Here is a 15,536-nt window from a genome sequence, read left to right as displayed (position 1 = left end):
ATTCAACTTAAGAATCTTTTAAATTATTTTATAAAAAGTGATTAGTATTTTTAATTCCTCAAGTATTTGCAACCGATGAACTAAATAATCAAGTATTATTTGCATAAACCTAACACATGTTTAGCTTGAACAATTTTGAACGAGTGTGATCCGGTTGTTTGCATTGAGAGTAACTATAATCTTTGAGCAGCTTTCATTGCTTGTTTCCCCTCATCTTGGAAATTTCTAGCCAAGATTATGTGTGACCCGGTTGTTTGCATTGATAGTAACTATAATCTTTGAGCAGCTTTCATTGTTTGTTTCCTCTCATCCTGGAAATTTCTAGCCAAGATTATCACTTCGACTTCTTTTGCCTACCTAAACACAAATAATAAATAAAATATATTATCGTTAAAACTGAAATCAATCATTCACACTTTTCCAAAAACTAAAATGATAGTAAAATCAAAGTTAAAAAGTTGACATAGTGTTGACAAAAATGTTGAAATAGAACACTTTATTAAATTTAAAAACAAGAAATCAAAAACTAAAAAGTAAAATAGCCATTCATGATAAAACTAAAATCTATTGCAAAATTTAAAAAAAAAAACAAAAACTAAAAATTAAAATCAAAATCCAAACCTAAAAAACAAGCCAAAAACCAAAAATTAAAAATTTAAATTTTAAAACCATCCAAAAAATCATGAGTTGATGATTCGGAAAATGAAGCTACAAAATAGTATACTAATATATTATGATAAAATATCTTTTAACTTAAATCATGATCATAGGAAACTGCCTTCAGATGAAAATGTTCGGATCCATCCAGCGGCCGCTCAATCCAAGGCTGGTCAGCTCTGTTACTTCCACAACGGCAGCACTATTTAACCAAATTGTCATCAAAACCGACCAGAAAAATGGTTGAAAATTTCATTTTAAATTGTTGGCTTGCTTTATCATTTTGAATTGGGGTTTGGAGTAAAACTCTTTAGCTTTAGGTCCTTGATGTGAAGGAACATTTATTTTGTTTACCAAAATAACCAACACCCAGATAAAATATATATTTTTAAAGAGAAATAAAACAACAACAAACAAAAGCAACTACAAAATGTTTTTTTTTCTTTTCTTTTTGAGTGTTGTTGCTACAATACTGGGATAACCAAAGACTTACTATCAGGGTTCGGGTTAAGTAAATGGGTGGCATTGTGCCCATGGCAAGACAATTAGGGCCTACTTATTTCTTAGAAGCCAACATTTCTGACCAAAACAACATTACTACTGTCATTTGTTTTGCTTTGGTTCAAAAGATCATCATTGGGATCGAATGTAATAGCTGTACCGGCCTGGTAGACATCGACGGCATAAACAGCATCCTGCCCCAATGAAGTGACGATACCCACAACAACGCTGTTACCATTGTTGAATCCATCAACCATCTGCATTAATTTGAAGAAAAAAAACGATGATAATCAGTAGTCATATATATGTTGTGTGGTTGAAGGAAAAGATAGAAAATGATAACCATGGTCCTGAGGTTCTCGTTCTCGGGAAGAAAGATATCGTCCCTAGTGTAGGCGCCGCTACGATGCAGAAGGGTAACCTGAAATAGGCAGGGAATCAAATTGAAAGACAAAAAAAAACGGATTGAGATGAGCAAGAAGAAGAAGAAGACATACAGTATCATCCTTGTAGGAGATACCCGTCAACTGGTAAAGATCACGGCTCACATCTGGAATCTGAGAGAATGAAACAATGTGTATGAGGATTATGGGCCTGTTCGTTTCTCCATCTGAATGAGTCATCTGGATGGAGATGAGAGTTTTATTCGTTTAGACATTAAAAGTACAAGACATTTGAATGGTTCATTTGAATGAGTTTTAAAAATCTAGGCTTAATTTTTAAAATGAAAATGTTCCATTCAAATGATCCAAATTGGACTATTTGAATGGAGATGGTCCATTCAAAATAATATAATGTCTATTATATCCTTTATATAATTTACAAAATTAAAATTTAACTTAATATTATTTTCACTCACGAAAAATGAGAAAACCACAAGACATATTTTCTCACCAAAACTACGAATATTTTTTTCCGCCAAAACCCAAAAAATGCATTTTCTCGCCAAAACCGCAAAATGTGTTTTTTTCACCAAAGCGTGTTTTCTCGCCAAAACCGCAAAAACATATTTTCTCACCAAAACCAAAACGTGTTTTCCGCCAAAATCGCAAAAATGTGTTTTTCGGCCAAAACGCGTTTTCCTGCCAAAACCACAAAAATGTGTTTTCTGCAAAAACCGCAAAAATGTGTTTTCCGCAAAAACCGCAAAATGTGGTCTTCCGCCAAAACCGCAAAAACATGATTTCCCGCCAAAACCGCAAAAACGTAGTTTTCCGCCAAAACCGTAAAAACGCGTTTTCCGCCAAAACCACAATACAATTTTCCACCAAAACCGCAAAATGCGGTTTCCCGCAAAATGCGGTTTCCCGCAAAAACCGTAAAAATACGGTTTTCCCGCAAAAACCGTAAAAATACGATTTTCCCGCAAAAACCGCAAAACGCAGTTTCCCGCCAAAACCACAAAACTGCGGTTTTCCGTAAAAACACGTTTTCCCGCCAAAACCGCAAAACGTAGTTTCCCGCCAAAACCGAAAATGTGATTTCCCGCAAAAATCGCAAAAATCGCAAGAAAATGTGGTTTCCAGAAAAAACCTTTAAAACGCGGTTTCCCGTAAAAACAAAAAAAACTGAATGAACAAATAAACATCCCATAAAATCTGAATGGATCATGTGGATGGGCCATATAAATGGATCATTTGAATGGAGATAGACAGATGGAGAAACGAACAGGCCCTATGTATTACGAATGAATATAGAGACAGTTTTTTGAGACATACAACAAACTCAGTGGAAATGGAACAATTTTCCGGACGGAGTAGCTAGTTAATATATTTATGGTGTGAAAGTGACAAAGGCCTCTCTTCGTGTAAGGTACTAATCACCTGAAAGGAGTTAATGGAAGCGAAATTAATAAAGTTTGGAAATAGATCATAATTTTCTAAACCAAGAACAATCCAAATCAAGAATGAGAATTAGAATCATATGGTTAACACGAGAGAGAGAGAGAGAGAGAGAGAGAGAGAGAGAGAGAGAGAGAGAGAGAGAGAGAGAGAGAGAGAGAGAGAGAGAGAGAGAGAGAGAGAGAGAGAGAGAGAGAGAGAGAGAGAGAGAGAGAGAGAGAGAGAGAGAGAGAGAGAGAGAGAGAGAGAGAGAGAGAGAGAGAGAGAGAGAGAGAGAGAGAGAGAGAGAGAGAGAGAGAAATCGAAATCATTTACCCTGCAGGGTTTCCCAGAGAGGTCGATGTAGTCATTAATATCGATGTCACTCGCCAGCCGTAAGGTTCCGATCTTACTAGCCATGGAAGCTCCGGCATCACTAGACTCCGTCATGATTTAGCACGCAAGAGAGAGAGATTGAAAACCGATTTCTAATCTTTTTTTTTCTAGGGTTGCTGAACGAGAGCCTTTTATCTCATCCCCTCATCACACTGATCTTGACAGTGAAATTTATTTGGTCAAACGCAACCACTCATGCGGAAGAACCAAAACGGCGTCACTTAGGATGAATTTATTGTTTGTCAACTTTGTTAGATGTATTGTATTTTACCCTTGTATTTTAGTTGGTTTTTTTTTTTGTTCAAATATTTTAGTTGGTTATATAATTAAAAAAGGAAGAAAACAACCTTGTTTGGTTTATATTAAAAACTATGTAAAACTTAAAATACGAGATAGTTTTAACAAACACATTAACTCATTTATAGTAAAAACTATGATCGGTCTGCCTACGGGCGGTATATACTTACATATGTGATCTAAATTATTATTATTTTTTTTTTGTCATCAAACATACAGATTCATATTGACTCTGTACACCAAACTGGTAGTTCGGCATCCATGTGAATGACAAAAGACGATTGTTGTCTGGCACTGCATGCTAAACGATCCGCCCTTGAATTTGCCGTCCTTGGTACATAGATGAGCTGTGAGCTACGGAAACTACTTTGTAAGCTTCTGATATCCTCCAGATAACTTGCGAACGCCGGCCACTCTTCTGGTTCCGAAACCATCTTCACCAATCTAAATTATTATTATTTTTGTATGATTTTGTGGTTTGTGTTTTAGATTTGCATTTACAAGAAATGTGTATGATAATGATTATCGTCTTTTAGAAAATTTATGTGAGGAGGGATTATATGTGATAAGATATATTTTTCTTATTTACAATATTTCTTTTTATTGTCCAAAAAAAAAATTTATATATAATATTTATTAGTTTAGTTTTATCTGCTTAATTAAATTATTAGATATAAAATGTGTGTTGAATTTGATGGTAGTACATAAATGTCTTTTTTATCTGTGTAATTCAATGAAAACATCAGAATAATGAGATTAAAAAATGAAAGATGAATTTATTTTTTAAGAGATTATTTGTTTATGTTTATATTAAAGTTATACATAAATAATAGTTAAGTTATTATTATTAAACCTCTATATTTTTAGCTCATATATTATTTTCAAATATGGATCTAATTTTTAAAAGATAATTATTTGCTTAATAGTTTGCATGTACAATATCGACTTCCAACTATATTGATATAAATATGTAATACCGATGCTAATGTGTTATATAATTTTTACAGGGAAAAGAATAATCTCTTAATACTAATAATTTTAAATATAAAAATGAAATACTTTAGCTTTAAAAAATAATAATTCATACAGTAAGAAAATATGTCGTATTTTATGCCAATATAACTTAATACATGTAGATATATGAATAATTTGAAATATATTTCAGCTGCACGAGGTTATCACAAAAATGGATCTAAATAGCGCTAACAATCACATAAATGATTCTAAGAGTACCTCCAACCGAGGTTTTTAGGTAGGGATTTTTGATACAAAAAAATAAAAATAGAAGAAAAATAGGAAAGAGAAACTAAAGAAGTTCTAAAACAAAGGTTTGCAAGAACCGTATCAGAAACAATACACTCCATTATTTTACCCAAAAAAAAAACAATACACTCCATTTCCTTATCCGTCATTAATCAATTGTCCTTGAGAAGTTTAATTTTAGATAATTAAATTAATTAAAAATATTAATACTTTAATCAGAACAACCTCATATTACTGTAGTATCTTTATGGTTGGAGCCTGGAGGTGTTCTGAGTGACGTCATTTGGGATCTTCGCCATGACCATGAGTGGTTGCGTTTGACCATATAGATTTCACTGCTTTTCCTTTTTTGGTTTAAAACAAAGATGCACGCGGATGCAACATGAGATAAAAGGCTGGGTAGGTGAATGTGGACGGTTGGAAAGATCTCGTTCAGCAAACCCTAGATTAGAAATCTGTTTTCAGTCTCTCCCTCTCCCGTGATCAAACATGACGGAGTCCAGTGACGCCGGAGGTTCCAGTGCTAGTAAGATCGGAACCTTACGTCTCGCCAGTGACATCGAGATCAATGACTTCATCGACCTCTCTGGGAAACCCTGCAGGGTAAATGATTTCGATTTCCCCTCATCTCTTTCTCTCTCTCTTGTTAACCACCATATGATTCTCAATTTCGAACTTGATTTCGGTTGTGTGGCCTCCATCTTTAAATCAGATCTATTTCCCTTCAGTCCTGTGACCATTTCGGTTTTGTTTAAGATCCAAATTTATTAATTTCGTTTCCCTTTAGGTTGTTGATTTCTACACGAAGGGAGGCCTTTGTCACTTTGGCGCCATAAATATGTTAACTGGCAACATGGTGAGGAGCATTGTTCCCCCTTCCACACAGTTTGTTGTATGTCACAAAACTCTGTCTCTCTCTCTGTGTATATATATATATATTCCATTCATAATATAATCTTCACACATATTGTTTATTCTCTCAGATTCCAGATGTGAGCCGTGATCTTTACCAGTTGACGGGTATCTCCTACAAGGATGATACTGTATGTCTTCTTCTTCTTGCTCCTGTCAATCCGTTTTTTTTTGTTTTGTCTTTCAATTTGATTCTCTGCCCATTTCAGGTTACCCTTCTGCATCGTAGCGGTGCCTACACTAGGGACGATATCTTTCTTCCCCGGAACAGGAACCTCAGGACCATGGTTATCATTTTATGTATTTTCCTTCAAACACACAACACAACATATTTGACTACTGATTATCATCGTTTTTTTTCTTCAAATTAATGCAGATGGTTGATGGATTCAACAATGGTAACAGCGTTGTTGTGGGTATCGTCACTTCATTGGGGCAGGATGCTGTTTATGCCGTCGATGTCTACCAGGCCGGTACAGCTATTACTTTCGATCCCAATGATGATCTTTTGAACCAAAGCAAAACAAATGACAGTAGTAATGTTGTTTTGGTCAGAAATGTTGGCTTCTAAGAAATAACTAGTCCCTAATTGTCTTGCCATGGGCACAATGCCAGACAATTACTGAACCCGAACCCTGATATTAAGTCTTTGGTTATCCTAGTATTGTAACAACAACACTCAGGAAGATAAAACATTATGTAGTTGTTTTTGTGTGTTGTTGTTTTATTTCTCTTCAAAAAAATAAAAATTATCTGGGTGTTGGTTATTTTGGTAAATAAAATAAATGTTCCTTCAGATCAAGAACCTAATGCTAAAGAGTTTTACACCATTCCAATTCAAAATGATAAGCAAGCCAACAATTCAAAATGAAATGATTCGACCATATCGGCTTCGATGACAATTTGGTAAATAGTGCTGCGGTTGTGGAAGAAGTATTGACCAGCCTTGAATTATTTCTACATGATTTAAGTTAAAGATATTTATCATAATGTATTAGTATATACTATTTTGTAGCTTAATTTTCCGAGTCATCAACTCATATACGTTTAAACTTAAGAAATAAATCTTTTATAGCCCTAGATATTGCTCGTTTGTACGTTATATTGTAATTAGGCCTAATTGTAATATTGATATAATTTTACTGAAAAGTTCAAATTTTAATTATCGGCTATGTTATACGGTATAACTTGTACCGATATAGTTTTATTGAATTCTACTGAATTACTAATTTCTAGTTCGTATAACTAGATGATCATAGAAAAAACACGAAAATACAAAAAAAATTGTTGGAAAGTGGACAAAAAGAAAAAATAACAGAGGGAGAAGATTTTGAAAGAAAAGAAAAAACATCGAGCGGATCGATTTTACTTCGATTGTTGGAAGCTTTGCGGGGATAATAGAAGGTTGAACAATACAACTGTGAAAGGTTAGGAAGGTTCCCTATGATCTAATGGATGAGTTGGGACGTTCCAGAGTTTACTAGAATACTAGATTAGGACCCGCCCTAAAGGGCGGAAATTGATTTGTCAAATTTCAATTAATAATATATGGTATATATAATATGTGTATATAATATTATATATATTTTGTGTAACATATATATATATACACATATTAGACATATATATAATATTTTATTAAATATATATAGAATTTAATAGTGTTATAATTTGTGTTGTACTTGTTATTAGTTTGTATTTAATCTTCTTTCATTTTTAGTATAATAATTTGCCTTGTCACACTTTTTACCTTTTAACTTATACACATAGTTATGCCCTTTTTCAAAAAAAAAAACTTATACACATAGTCTCGTAAAATGTAATATATAAAAAACATATTTAAAAAATCTACTGACCATATGCCACCATTATTTGGTTGTTTGAACAAAAAAAAATCATGTTCTTGCAGAACTGTGTATGTTGTGATATGATGTAGGTGAAGAGTAAATATATGGAAGTAAAGTTAGTGATATGAACATGAGCCTATGTTGGTCTATGCCACAATTATTTGGTTTTTGGAAGATCAATGAGCATAAGCATACACGGTCTTTGTATACTTACGTTGTAAATGAGTCGGATATTTTTTTTCTTATGTCTGGAATGATATGGAACTCGTTGATTTAAAAGTGGTTCAATTTTATATGATCTAATTATATTAAGAGATTAACCAAAAATATTATAAAAGTGTTACTGGTTAGGTTTAACTAATCTATGTTGGTTAAGATTTGGTTTAATTTAAGTTGATAGGTTGCATTGTATAGGAGGCATGATATATTCTAGCAACAACTATGAAAGAGTCCAAAATTTAAATGAGAACTTCAAATAGTAGATAATCCCTAAATTAATAGATTAGATAGACCATTAGACCTTAGAGCTGGTTATCATCAAGTACTTATGTCTCCACAAGATACACCGAGAAATGCGCCGGGTAAGGAGTAATCCGGTTATGCTGCAACATGGACTCGCAGGCGTGATAAGCATTGTATTTTGTTAAGTCATTGTATTCCTGAGGTGACCATTGTCCTTGTTTTTATGATCTTTTGGATAAGATATTTTTTTGTAAGACTTAATTAGAATTCTCTTCGGATCTAGGAATATTAACCACGTTGTGGTGGTCTAATGGTTTCCACTAAAAGAGGAGTGGTCCTGTTGGTCCAGGTCGGAATTCAATTCCCCTCTAATGCAAGATTAATAGCTCCACACGTGGTCACGCGGATATGGATCAATGCTTACGATCCATTTGAATATCGAGCAAAATGGTTTATCCGTGGGCTACACTTTGCACTCGGAAATTAGATATGTGTTTTTAATAGATCCGGGTTTAACCCTTACTTTTACAAAAAAAAATCTATGGAATATTCAAAAAACCGTCATGTATTCACATTTTAAATATAATTAAATTTTATTGAAAAAATAAAAAAAATTGTATTTTAAATATTTACTGTATACTGCATTTCATTGATTTATATAATAGAAAATGGAAGAAAAAAACTTGTTTTCCCCATCAAGATCAATATTATTATAGTAGGAGCACAATTTGGACCTAGCTTTAGATTTTTTATCACTTATACATCATAATATGTCATCTAACAAATTAATTATTCAATTAAATCAACTAAATATTTAAATATTTTTAAAATAAATATCTAAAAGATATTCATACAGCTATCCTTTTATGAAGTTATAATTTCTATTAAATAAAACTTTATAAACACAAAATATCCCGCAGATTATCCTTTTATTTCAGGTGTACCAAAGCTGCTTCTTGAGTTGATGAATGTGCGCCTGGTTTAAGCAGAGAGAATGTCGCTGGTCATTCACAGGTTTGTATCTTTTTTTTTTCTCTTTGAGAAATGGTTTGTATCTTTCTAGTTTAAGGCTCTTAAGGTTTTCTTGACTGAATCAATAGCTACAGAAGTTCTACCGATTGTATTTGAGGAGATTAAGCGGTGTAGCTTCTCACAGTATGTAGGGACGCCGAGTCTATGGAAAAATATAAATACATTCAGTTCAGGCTCTTGTTTCCTTGTAATACAATGACGAGCTAAGGACAAAGTACTGTGTATGTAAAATTGCTATTAATTCCGAAGTAAGAATCTAGAGATGTGGAATAAAAGATATATGAGTATGACAACTTCTGAACAATGAACAACCAAATATTTGCTTCCTTAAGTTTGCATTATGTCACAATAAGTTGTACTTTTACCGTCACATTGCATGCAATATAACTCCAATTTAAAACATTAAAACGCAACATTAGTTTTATCAAAGTTGCACCACTTTAGCCAAACAAAAAGCAGCCCCTGAGGCTACCGCTCCTATAAAAGCCGTTTCAAACGCACTTTTAAATGGTCTGCTACCGGTGAAATGCCTTTTTCCATAGCCGAATATGAAGAGAGCCAGCAGAGTTATAACCACAGACGCCACTACCGCATCCATTGCTTGCGGTATGAAGATATAGGGAAATAGAGGTATGAAACCACCAAGAACGTAAGCGATTGCAATCGTGAACGCACTTTGTAATGCTCTTTTTGGCTCAGGCTTCTCTAATCCCAGCTCAAACCTGTGTGAAACAATCAGTTATAACTTTAAAGTTTGATAAACGAGGTTACAATTTACAGTGGCGAACCTAACAAATATAATGAGTGGGGGCAAAAACATTGAAAATGAACAAAGGGTTATTTGATCTTTGTTTCAGCGGGTGCAAATAGTAGTTTTTTACCAACAAAGCTAAAATATACATATAAATTCTGGTGCATTTAAATAAACTTGTATTTTTTTGGGGGGCAGTTGCACCCTTCCTACTCCAGGTAGGTTCGCCAATGACAATTTACATTGATGATAGCTAAATATTGTTAAAGTTGATTAACCAATTCAATAAAACCGAACCGGCTGAGTTCATACAGAGATCGAACATAATTAGAAGTTAATTTTGAAAATTAAAAGCTGTTTTGATGAAAACCAAATGGTCCAAATCCACCAAGATTTAATTAAAATATAAACTTTTTATAAATGCATTTCTTCTTTTTTTTTTTTTTAAAAAGACTGGAATTGAATCGAAGTATCGAACCATGTATAATCTTGCCAACACCTGAAAAGTATAACTTATAAGCCCAGCTTTTGCAGAAAACTAAAAGTGTTATCAAAATCCAATACAAATAAAGTTACTATTGTTATTAAAACGTGTGATTAAGTTATTGAAACCATTTTAGCAAAAAAAAAAAAAAAAAAAAAAGTTATTGAAACCAACCTCATCATAAAATCAACCCATGCTTGAGGATTTTTACGAAGAGCATTAACAACAGGTGAATATTCATGTGGCTCTACTCCATAGTGTTCCAACATCTCTGCCACCTCTGCTGCTTCTGTTAAATCCACATATCGTAAATTGCGTTACACAACTTACATTTATAATAATTTCCTTGGATGGACGGTTTGAATTTAGTTGGAAAATGATCTAACCAGTCTCAGGAATGGTCTTGATCTCTTCTTGTTCTCGTTTTACCTCTCTCGCATAATGATCCGCTTCGCTCTTGGCCGCTAGATACCTATATTTGTAATTCAATTAAACCACTAGACCGGTGACCGGATTTTGTAGCTTAACATACAGTTTACATGTATAAACATAAGTATAAAATTGCATGCAAGCATGTTCAGTGCCGGCCTTGGTTGGAAGCGAAGGGAGCATGCTTCTAGGTTCCAGCCATTAAATATTTATGAATATTTCCAGCCTTTAAGGATATTTGTATTGATTAAATTTCTACGAGAGTTTTTCAAAATATAAAAAAATATGTTTTATTTTTATTTTCGTTCTAAATTTGTGTATACAGATAAAAATATATTTAATTTTATTTATTTTCTAAATAAAAATATCATGACTTATACAACTAACCACTTTTCAGGTAATAGAAAAAAGATTGGAAAATAAAAAAAAATCATATAACCTATAAAATTAATAAATTTTGTATTAAATTTTTAAAATGATATTTATTTTGAAACAAAATAATCTACAACAATAATTAAAATGAAATGAAGGTAGTAAAAAATAAAAGAAAGAGATGATGATAGTTTTTAAAATAATCCAAACTTATATTTCCATTTGTCCATTTTCATTTGCTTATAGTTTTAAACATTATCGACAAGAAATTCAATAGAGTTTTTTACCACCGTTGATGGCCTTGTATCACCAAATTCTATACGCTTCACTAGTTCTGGAAGTCAAAGGTATCAGACCCATAAACCAGTTTCTCTTTGCTCGTTTTCTTAACTTACTCATGTGGACGCAATGCATGAGTTAGTGCAAACACATACATATAAATGTGTGTCTTCTTTAATAATTTCAACCTTCTCCCATTTCCCAAATGGCATTTCGTGTATAGAAACCCAACATAGTTTCTTACGTTCTTTATCATTTAAAGATGACCGGTTCAGTTCCTTTCAGTTTTTATTCTTTATATATTTTTATTAAACTAACATAGACCGGCCCAAAAATGTTTTAATTCTCCTCCCAGCCCACTACAGATCAGGGCCGACACTGGAATGTTGCATGACGCAGGGCTAATGGACAAGGAATGAGATACGGCTATTTTTCTGAGTGATAAATCTTATATTTTACAGCCCACTAATCTGAAAAATCGATCAAGAGTTAACCAACATATTACAACGAAAATCAACGAATTTATATTTAACACACAAGTAAGCATATGTAACTAATTTTCCAAGAATTCTTCACTTACACCAAAAAGAATTTCTAAGAATCATGATACCGTTTGATACCACAAATAAACAATTTATGCAACGGATGGTTCATTTTTCTGATAATTCTGCGATAAGCAGAAATCAATAAACATTACCCATAGGGTTAGCTTTCATAATAACACGTGTGAATGTGATCAATAAACCCAAATTTCTAGTATAAGAAGTACTATATACTAAAGCCTAATAAATAAATATAAATGTGATTGGACTACTACTAAGTTATAAACTTACCCGCCGAGTCCCATGGAGATAGCGCCGGCGGCGACTTCGGCTATACCAGCGGTGAGTATGATAGACGAAGAGGCATTAGCACCGGAGAGTCCGGCGGCGAGTGCAAATGGAACGGTTAAACCATCAGAAACGCCGATGATGATGTCACGAACGATCTCTCCTGCGGTGAAGTGTTTCTCGGTATGATGATCGAGAAGTGATTGCTTCTCAGGCTCTATAGTGATCCTCGTTATTTTATCTCCTCCCGGCGACATTTGAAGATGAATCTTTTTTTCTCCTTTTGTGTTGTTTCTTTCTGATATATTGTGTGTGTGTGTGTATATATATATACGCGTAGAATGAATGGAATATCAGATCGTTATCTTATTTTATTTTTGTTTAGGTCTTACGTTTACATTTTTTAATATAATGATTTTCATTTTTTTATTTTGATAACATGTTTCTTGCCACTTATAAGTAAGCTATATTAAAGAAGCAATTTATACGTCCGCCGTCTTTTAATACTTCTTTAGTTCTTTTAATATTTGGTGTTTTAAAGATTTGTTTTTGTTCCAGTTAGATGATGTTGTTAGTTTTCTCTAATATTTTTCAAATTGATTTATTATAGATTGAATTGTGATTATGTAAATAATTAATAAGTTTTGTTTAAAAATTAAAAAGTAGTGTTTTATATATTTTTGTGTACAGTTTTAAAACGTCATTTAATAACAAGCAAAGGAAATACTTTTCTACAAGTAGTTTTGCAACGGGAATAATTTTCTACAAGTAGTTTTGCATAATATTTTATACCTTCTTACCTATTAACTTTGCCACATATACCAGATTAGAGAAATCTATGTCTGTTTAAATTTTGATAACAATAAGTTTATAAATAAGCTTATTTGCTCAACTAAAAATACATGGATACAACTTAGAATTACTAAGAGCATATCCACTATCCACTGGGGCTTCTAGTGTAAAGTTCTTCAACATAGAACTGATCTTTTGTACTAGAGATTCTTTACACATCTTAAGAAACTATGAGTCTGTGTACTACAGCATATAATTTTTATATTTAATTTACATTTATCTATAATAATATTATATTACTAATCACGGAATTAACTAATACATTATCATTAATATAATATTATTATAATAAAATCTATTGAAAAAAACCAAACAAGATCTTATCAAAAAATTTAAAGTATATTAATAAGTCAGTTTAACATTAGACTTATTTATTTTTGACCAAAAAAACAAAGATAAAATTTAAATATGTTGTTAAACTGATTTAAGATATTTTCGAAATAATATACTTGATTGATTATTGTAAATAATCAAATATGTCATACAAAATAATTAATGAAATGGTTTTATTATGACTTTTATACAATATTTTTTTTGTACTTCTATTTTAATAGAGAAGATACGAAAATTGAGAACTGGTCTTTTGTACTAGAGATTCTTTTCACATCTTAAGAAACTATGAGCTAATGTATCACTTTTCATTGATACAATTTTAGTTTGACATTTCAAATTAATTACACACTTAATTCCTTAAAAATACTAATATATTATGTGAAAAGAAAATAAAAGACTGAATATCTAACACAAAGTCTTTCAACTTCATCACCAAAACAAACGTTCAGAGTCTCATCTCATGTAACATAAAACATATACTTTATAAGAAGAGCATGTCTAAAATTCTATTGTTGATTAAAAAAAAAAAGTTTATACGCCTGGTTATATTAAACTACATCTACTTCCAAACAAATTTTTCTTACACACTCGACATTTTAAAAATCAATAGAGCTATAAATAATCTTTTATTATTGTTGTGTTTGATGAGTGTTATTGCTTGTATGTAGAAGCTGAGTAGATGTAATTAACTTGGACACGATTTTGGATGTTTTACGGTGCTTTTTTACCAAATTGGTTTATTTAGATTACCAAAAAATTGGTTTATTTATATTATTAAAATAGGATCATTCCTACTTTTTCATTTAATGAAAAACTCAAATTTACCTAAAATACCACTAATTTTCTTTAATATCAATTTTTATTAATGATATTTTAGTATTTTGGTTTTGGGCATATAACTACAAATGCAGTTCAAACAAATTATGGGTTTGAAACATAATAATCAAGATTATTCATTAATAAAATACTAAATTTGAAACACATTGATAAAATTTGAGAAAAAAATATACACAAATGAAATCTAATCTTAAATATAGAATATACAATCAAATTTTTAGTGAAATTCATTAAGAATTATGTGTGTTTAGTCTTTGACGCATATTATTCAAGATTACAATATAAAAATGTATTACAACAATAAAACTACATCTATCGAGATCGTATCAAATTCAACCACGTGATATGTCACCTTTTTAGAAAAATAGATTCATTTATTTGATGCCACATATTTGTTTCTTTTAAATTCTGATAGATTCAAATCATTTTTTAATAAAAAGTAGCTCCAGCTAGTTAATAGCGGATTTTTGAGTTTTACCAGATTCTGTCCGATTTTTAATTGACGATTTTTTCATTAAATCCGAATCGGATTATATACAGGATGTTGATTTACCGATTCGGGAACAGGGTTGGATCAAAATTATCATATAACAAATTTTAAATTATTTGTTTTCTGATGAGAAGTTATAAATTCATGCAAGTTTTATTAAAGTGGTCAACAAAAAAAATACCCGCATTTTAAAAGAACGGGTCAAAAATAATAGTAATTTCTAAATTGAATAGTAATAAAATAGTATAAATTGATGGTTAGAACTATGCTATAAATATATGAAAATAAAATCTCATTTTAATTTAAAATAAAAATTCATAATCGCTATTACATTTCAGTAATGAAAACACATTGTTCTTCAATAAATAATGTTTATACTATTAAATCACACATACAATCTTTGTATCTATTTTGAATCAACACCACACTTTGAAAAAATATAGTAATATTTTAAAAATAAATACCCCTCAATTCAAGAATACCAACCTTGAGAAAGTATAATAAGCATTAAGCGTATATTCCAATTACGCTATAAAATATAGCAAACATTGCATTTGTGGATAGTAACGGTTCTTGACATTTTGCAACAATCACCAAAAACAATATAAACTGCTTCGCACCAACGATGTAAACCGCTTTACATCATTGTAAACCTCTCAAAATCAAAAACTGATTTCAACTAATGTTTGTGG

General features: G+C 31.7%; 2 protein-coding genes and 1 long non-coding RNA gene across 3 annotated transcripts; 1 reads left to right on the top strand and 2 right to left on the bottom strand.

Moving 5' to 3' along the window:
* Positions 1-1,103: 1,103 nt before the first annotated feature.
* Positions 1,104-3,503, bottom strand: LOC130511013 (uncharacterized). Its single transcript, XR_008944794.1, has 5 exons — positions 3,315-3,503; positions 2,877-2,981; positions 1,656-1,715; positions 1,502-1,579; positions 1,104-1,415 (listed from the first exon to the last, which is right to left on the bottom strand). It is a non-coding gene; the product is annotated as an uncharacterized LOC130511013 (long non-coding RNA).
* Positions 3,504-5,317: 1,814 nt separating this feature from the next.
* On the top strand, positions 5,318-6,635 carry LOC108853398 (eukaryotic translation initiation factor 5A-3-like). Its single transcript, XM_018626813.2, has 5 exons — positions 5,318-5,537; positions 5,722-5,826; positions 5,918-5,977; positions 6,056-6,133; positions 6,223-6,635. The coding sequence occupies exons 1-5, from the start codon at positions 5,424-5,426 to the stop codon at positions 6,415-6,417; spliced, it is 552 nt and encodes a 183-aa protein (XP_018482315.1). The 5' UTR covers positions 5,318-5,423; the 3' UTR covers positions 6,418-6,635.
* Positions 6,636-9,481: 2,846 nt separating this feature from the next.
* Positions 9,482-12,621, bottom strand: LOC108853425 (vacuolar iron transporter 1-like). Its single transcript, XM_018626836.1, has 4 exons — positions 12,336-12,621; positions 10,809-10,894; positions 10,597-10,711; positions 9,482-9,909 (listed from the first exon to the last, which is right to left on the bottom strand). The coding sequence occupies exons 1-4, from the start codon at positions 12,587-12,589 to the stop codon at positions 9,612-9,614; spliced, it is 753 nt and encodes a 250-aa protein (XP_018482338.1). The 5' UTR covers positions 12,590-12,621; the 3' UTR covers positions 9,482-9,611.
* Between the last annotated feature and the right edge of the window lie 2,915 nt (positions 12,622-15,536).

This window comes from Raphanus sativus, chromosome 4 (genome assembly GCF_000801105.2).
Source record: "Raphanus sativus cultivar WK10039 chromosome 4, ASM80110v3, whole genome shotgun sequence".
Lineage (NCBI taxonomy): Eukaryota > Viridiplantae > Streptophyta > Magnoliopsida > Brassicales > Brassicaceae > Raphanus > Raphanus sativus.
The sequence above is the reverse complement of the archived record's forward strand: the minus strand, read 5'-3'. Positions and strand labels throughout refer to the sequence as shown.